This window comes from Solanum pennellii, chromosome 1 (assembly GCF_001406875.1).
Source record: "Solanum pennellii chromosome 1, SPENNV200".
Lineage (NCBI taxonomy): Eukaryota > Viridiplantae > Streptophyta > Magnoliopsida > Solanales > Solanaceae > Solanum > Solanum pennellii.
In genome coordinates, this window is record NC_028637.1 from 2,824,517 (window position 1) to 2,831,758 (window position 7,242).

The 7,242-nt window shown below is 33.9% G+C and overlaps 1 protein-coding gene across 2 annotated transcripts; it reads left to right on the forward strand.

The window, feature by feature from the left end:
• Positions 1-574: 574 nt before the first annotated feature.
• On the forward strand, positions 575-7,242 carry LOC107022173 (calcium-dependent protein kinase 8-like). Of its 2 annotated transcripts, none has more exons than XM_015222879.2 (9): positions 575-828; positions 1,440-1,977; positions 3,768-3,891; positions 3,974-4,117; positions 4,437-4,589; positions 4,705-4,820; positions 5,076-5,243; positions 6,040-6,270; positions 6,838-7,242. In XM_015222879.2, the coding sequence occupies exons 2-9, from the start codon at positions 1,465-1,467 to the stop codon at positions 6,988-6,990; spliced, it is 1,602 nt and encodes a 533-aa protein (XP_015078365.1). In that variant the 5' UTR covers positions 575-828; positions 1,440-1,464; the 3' UTR covers positions 6,991-7,242. The 2 variants fall into 2 exon arrangements, with proteins under 2 accessions (XP_015078365.1, XP_015078404.1); XM_015222918.2 differs by lacking the exon at positions 575-828 and adding an exon at positions 980-1,115.

Below are 7,242 nucleotides of genomic sequence, written 5' to 3' on the forward strand. Positions count from 1 at the left end.
TATATATATATATATTATAATATTACTTTTGAAGTTTTTTATTCTTTGAGTTGTTTGGTTATTTATTTATGATTTTTTGACACACTTCAATCATCCTTTTATATAAAACGATTTGTTACATTGTATATAGTATTTTGTCATGTTTCATTTCTATTTTTTCGTTATTTCTTTATCTATGCTGCATTGAATCTTTTATTTCCTTAAGCTAAGGGTCATCGAAGACATTTTACTTTACGCAAAACTAATTTTACTTTATAAATTAAAGTAAGTTATTATTATTGCAATTAAAATTCATCTCTCAATAAAAGTTTTGAGACATTTTTTTTACAAAAATATGCAAAATAGAAGTAAAAAATAAACCCTAGACTAGGTTAATCAATGATTGATAATTAATTTGTTGAGATAAACATAAGCTTATTTACACACCACTAAAATTAAAATGACAACTAACTAATTAAAATTCATTTCTAGAAGTTGTAAAATATTTTTTAAAAAAACATTTTTAAAAAATTATTTTTATGTGAAAAAAAAAGTTTTTTTTTTTTTTTTTTCAAAAGTAGAGATTAGAAATTAGAAAAAGGCTATAGAAAGAAGCCAAAGACAAAGAAAGGGGAAATTGCAGGAGAGAAAACTTTTCTCTTTTCTCTCTGCAAAACAAACAAAAAAAAAGCTTTAATTCTCTCCTGTCAATGGCGGATTTTGTTTCATATATTCATAAAACCTTCCTATCATTTTCCTTTTTATTCTTTTTCTCTAATTTTTAGTCTTTTTTTCTCTTTTTTTTACCCCTTTTTTGGTCTATAATTGGAAAAAATCAACAATTTTCAGGTGGGGTTCTTTTTTTCTTTTTTTTTTTCCATCTTTTTTTACTTTCTGCTGCATTTTATTGTTATTTGAGGTTCATAATGATGTGGGGTTGCTTTATTTTTACTCTTTAATTTGTTTTTATTTTTTCCAAATTTGTTGGAGATCTTTTGTCTGAATCTGTGCTTATTGTTTTCTTGGAATTATTGAATAATTTGATTGTATAGCTTGGATTTGATTGTTATAATGTTTAAAGATTCAATCTTTTATGGTTTTTGTCTAATTTTTCAGGGTGTAAACAGCCTGTGCGGGTAAGTTTTTTTTCATTTGTCAGGTGGATTTGCTGCATTTGAGTGTTCTTTAAGCTTTCATTGCTTGTGTATTTCCTTAATTTGCTACCCCTTTTAAAAAAAGTTAATCTTTTACTGGAATGAAAAGTATTTGATTTTCACAGAATCTGAATAATTTCCAGGATTCTTGGAGATTTTGTATTCTTGGGAATTTTGAATTAACAGCTAGGATTTTGTTGTTGTGTGAACAGTAGTATCATATATATTATTGACATATCAAGGATTGTGTGTAAAAAAAAGGGAAAAAAAGTACTTAGTTGTCTAAAGAATCAAATTTTTTTTCAGGAGTTGGTTGATCTTATAAAGTATCATGGGTAATTGCTGTGTGAAACCGGGTAAATCTGCCGAAAAAAAGAATAAAAAGAACAACAGCAAACCCAACCCTTTTTCAATTGATTATGGGGGGACTAAACATGCCTCTGGGAGTGGAAACAAGCTAGTTGTATTAAAAGAACCAACAGGGCAAAATATACATGATAAGTATGATTTGGGGCGTGAGCTCGGAAGAGGAGAATTTGGGGTTACTTATCTATGTACTGACTTGGAAGGAGGAGAAAAATATGCTTGCAAATCGATATCTAAAAAGAAGTTAAGGACTGCAGTGGATATTGATGATGTTAGGAGAGAGGTTGAGATCATGAAACATTTGCCTGTGCATCCGAATATTGTGACCTTGAAGGATACTTATGAGGATGATAATGCAGTGCACATTGTGATGGAATTGTGTGAGGGTGGGGAGTTGTTTGATCGAATCGTTGCTAGAGGCCACTATACAGAGAGGGCAGCTGCTGGAATTTTGAAGACTGTTGTGGAAGTCGTTCAGGTATAGTTCTTATCAGCTTCTTAGTTCTCAGTTACCTACTGCTTTTATTACCTTTTGCTTAGGTTATCTTATTATATCCATTATCAGCATAGCTTCTTCATTACTGTATTTCCTTTTCATATTGTTTTTATATTGTCTTACTTAGGCTGAGGGTCCATTGGAAATTGCCTCTCTACCTTCACAAGGTAGGGGTAAGGCTGCGTACACACTACCCTTCCCACACCCTACTTGTGGGACTATACTGAGTATGTTGTTGTTTTAGTTCACAATTGATGCCTTTTGGTTTTTATGTAGTAACTTGTGGTGCTTCTACTGAGTTCTTCAAAGCTTTTGTATGGGTTTTATATCATGATGAATGTATCCTGTATTGTTGTTTCGGGTTTTTGTTAAAGAAGTCTGGCAATTTCAAATTAAAAAGAAAATCATATCTTAAAAGAGAAGCCTAATCGTGAGCAGATAGCATTTCAGGGTGAAATGTGAATATTCTTGGTGAAGTTGCATATGAACTGGCTAACCATTATTCAATTCATTTCTAGTGTTGATCTTTGCCAATCAATGGTTTCATTCTAGTGTACGTTCATGCTGTAGCATTTACTTTGATATCCTCATGGAATTTCCTTTACCGCCAAAATTATAATGAGAAGTGGTTAATCTTTTTTGATAATGGTAAAGTATGAGAAGAGGTTTTCTTATGTTCTCAGTCTTTGCTAGTTCTATTTCTTTACTCGTTTTACTTAACTTTTTTAGTTTCTTGTGAACTGTAGTATTGCTCTATATCTTCTCACTCAAATACCTTCTAATTCCATAAAAACAAAAAAGCTTCTGAAAGTTTCATATAGTAATCTTGATCATTCTAGTGATATAAATGAAGTTAATTGGCGATTTAGGACACTCCCCTCCAAAATCTAACAATCTTTCAACTCATCATAGTCTTGGGTAGATAACTAGTTAGACAGTAACAAATATTTCGGAAAGTAGATCATTCGAAACAGTTATCCTTGTGAAATATTGGTCTTTATCTTCATTATTGACCATTGGTTTTCAAACTACTAGTACTCTTAAGCGGAAGAGTCCTTGTTGTTTCTGTGGAGTATTAGCTATAGCGGCCTACCACAGAATGTGATTGTTGCACTCAAAGTTTAACAAAGTTCTACAGTTCAGGGAAATTATAATGGAATTTAAATTTCGCTTGTATTCTGAAGAAAATGTGGACGACTTTCCTGAAAAACAAGTGCTTTCTACTTCAAATTTGATCTTTATCCTCATTGCAAACCATTGACGTCCAAACTCTTTTAGATGGAAGAGCAATTTGTTGTTCGTTTGAGTGTACTGTCACCAACAACAGCTAATTATCTACGTACAACTTAGAGAGATCAGAACCGATGGTAAATTTAAGTTGTCTACTGAAGTAGTTACTGATTGTTCATGATAAAGGTCATTAAAGTTGAATTCTCTATTTAGTCAGTGTCCTTTTCTGCAGCGACTACATATTGGCCTGAATGACATTACAAAATACTTGTGAGTTGGTAGGAATCTTGTTTCATATGCGAATCATGAATGTGTTCACAAATGATCAATCAGAGAGTGATTATTGTATTATGTGGTGTTGATAACTTTAGAACTTTTCTTCATTTGGTTTGTGTTTAACTATTTTCTGAAAGGCATGGTTGGTGGTACTAAAGCTATTGGACTAGCAGACAACTTTTTACATGTTTATGGTCATGTTTCACTCTCCAGTCTCCGTTCTTATTTTTCAAAGGTCAGTTCATAAATTTCAAATGGTTTTGCAGATGTGTCACAGGCAAGGGGTAATGCATCGTGATCTCAAACCTGAGAATTTTCTTTTTGGTAACAAGAAAGAAACAGCTCCACTGAAGGCTATTGACTTTGGGTTGTCTGTTTTCTTTAAACCTGGTAATGGAATTGAAAAAAAACAGTGAGTTTAAGCCTTTTATCATGCTAAACAAAGGTTTAACATTTTGATTTTTTTTAACAGGGGAACGCTTTAATGAGATAGTGGGAAGTCCTTATTACATGGCTCCTGAGGTCCTAAAGCGCAATTATGGACCAGAGGTCGATGTCTGGAGTGCTGGAGTTATACTTTACATTCTTCTATGTGGTGTTCCACCTTTCTGGGCAGGTCTGCTTATTTTATTGCTTCGTTTTTTACAACCATGGAACGAACCTCAATGCAGATATTTTCATGTGCAATTTTTAGAACTTGATAATTGATTAACTAAGATTGTGAAATATGAAGTAGAACTTGATTCATGTTAAGAATATGTCGTTGAAATATTAGATGACGAGGCAAGTGAGGTGAAAGACTGTCCCTGCTTTAATCAATGTAGATCATGTTCAATTATTTTGGTTTCTCTTAATGGTTCTTATGGTTTGGACTTTGCCATAAATATGTTAACATATTCTTGATACTTCCCTTAAGTTCCTCTGAATATTTGCAGAGACTGAACAAGGAGTAGCCCAAGCGATTATTCGTTCTGTGATTGATTTCAAGAGGGATCCATGGCCTAAAGTTTCTGATAATGCAAAGGATCTTGTAAAAAAAATGCTTGATCCAGATCCAACTCGACGGCTCACAGCTCAGCAAGTTCTTGGTAATGTTTGTGGAATATTGAGATATTGTACTTTATTCATTCGTTGTTTTACTCTCTCTCTCTCTCTCTCTCTCTGATAAGTATCTTTTCCGGGGCTTTGACTCTTGTGGTGCAGAGCACCCCTGGTTACATAATATAAAGAAAGCACCAAACGTCTCATTGGGTGAGACTGTTAAAGCAAGACTCAAGCAATTTTCAGTAATGAACAAGCTCAAGAAAAAAGCTCTGACGGTAAGCACACACTTAGTCTGCAATCATATTTATAAGCTCTGGATTCTTCACTGTCCACTAAAGATGAATTCATATGCTTTTCCTCATAGATCGAAATGAAGGAGAGAAGGTTGTGTCTTAATTATTTACTGCACTGCCTTGTGCTATTTAATAAAAACTTAATTCTCATCGTAAAAAATGAGAGACGGTTCTCAAAATTTTGATCAAGTTTCGTCTTTTTATCTTGATATATGTACTTTCTTGTATTCCAAACAGGTTATAGCTGAGTTTTTGTCTGCGGAGGAAGTCGCTGGAATGAAGGAAGCATTTGAAATGATGGATACCGGAAAGAAGGGCAAGATAAACCTGAATGAACTTAAAGATGGCTTGCAGAAGCTTGGCCATCAAATCCCTGATGCTGATCTTCAGATTCTCATGGAAGCGGTAAGCAGTCTCATGCCCTGCTTCTTGGCTCGATCAGATTTCTTATAGCTCTACCGGGGGTAACATAATATTTGAAAGTTAGCTGCTAAACTTTTCTGCCTCAAAGAGAAAGCAGGTGCCTGAGATGATATGGCCATGTCTTACATAGAACTATAAATTACATCGATGGACATTATTTTAAAATGACCGAAAACTACATGGAATCCATGTGAACTTAGTAAAGAAAATACTCAATGGAAGGAAGTAAAGGATACCAAGTAGTTGGATTAAGGCTAGATTGTTGGTGGTACACTGACATTACTGTCTCAATGTTTACTAAGAGTCTCAATTTGATTAGAGATTTGCACGTAGATGCAGGGATAACCGTGAGATTAAGAAAATTTTGAGAAATTCGCGGAGATGAAATAGATCTGTAATACTCATATAGCTTAGGGCCAAGCCCAACTAGTTTGGGATCAAATCGTAGTTGTTGTTGATGAGAATTTAGCATTAGACTTTTGTCTGTCACCCTACTGTCAAAAAATTGATTGATTACAAAATATATTTTGTCAATATAAGTTGTAACATTTTTCTACCATTTCAATGTAGAAAAAAGGAAAATCTGTAGCAAAATTAGCTTGACATTTCGCTTGTCTTAGCATCCCTGGTTCAATGCTTATTATTTTCCAGAAAGGAAAAAATAAACACTTCTCTTGATCCTTTTGCATCTTCGACCTGAAGGATGCTTATCTTTTTTATTATTTTATTTCCTTGAACTTTTGTTTTATGTTTTTATTATTCTGTATCGGTTTTACAGGCTGACGTTGATGGAGATGGAAGTTTAAATTATCCAGAGTTTGTTGCTGTATCTATTCATCTTAGAAAGATGGCCAATGATGAACACCTGCACAAAGCATTTTCATTTTTTGACAAAAACCGAAGTGGTTTCATAGAAATCGAAGAGCTTCGTAGCGCTTTGAGGGATGAGGACGACAGCAACAGCAAGGAAGTCACCGATGCCATTATGCATGACGTTGATACAGACAAGGTCAGTATGTCCATTTATGTGCACGTACACCATTTAGTAACTTTTCGTTCTTTGGTTCATACTTCATAGTGCAAATATTATGCATTGATGCTAATGTTTTACATCTTAATGAGTTCTCATCTTGAAGTTTCCTTGTGAACCCTCGTTTGAGTTGAGAGCTCAAATACTCCACCTAGTTGTGACTTATTGTATCTCTAAAGTCCGTCATATTATATACACGTATTATACTTCGATGGCATGCACACTTTCTAGCACATATGTGTTGCTAACGAAACTCTAGTGCTGTGACAAATGAAATACATGTATACATTGATGGCATCTGTTCTTCCCATCACACATGTACTACTGGTCATTACTCTCTAGTGCTGTGACATTATGCTCTCCCTGTTCGCTTCATGATTTACACGGTTGGTTAACCTGCTGCTCGTTACATGTCTGCTACAGAATTCAAGTTTTGTTAGCTGTTTCCCATCTCATCTCTAACAACATTCTCACTCATTTGTATTAGCTTCTTTTCTGGAGTTTTGTGAGCTGAGTCTTGTATCGTCTTGTGTCAAACGTGTTCAGGATGGTCGGATTAGTTATGAGGAATTTGCTGCGATGATGAAGGCTGGTACGGATTGGAGAAAAGCATCGAGACAGTATTCACGTGAACGTTTTAACAGTCTCAGCTTAAAGTTGATGAGGGAAGGCTCATTACAAGTTGAAAACAAAGTCTAGATCATCAAAATCCAGAAGAAAGAAATGTTGAAAAGAGGAGAAAAATATATTTTTTTCTTTAATACATATATATCTTTTCTTTTTTTTTCCCTTTTTATCATTGAGCATGAAAGTTTTTTTTTTTTTCCACTCTAAACTCCATATAGGCATATCCTTGGACTGTATGTGTAATCTAACAAACTAGGTTTATTTTACTTGTAAATATATGGAATCAGAGATCATGAAAAAAAAATATTATACTTTCTTCTTAGA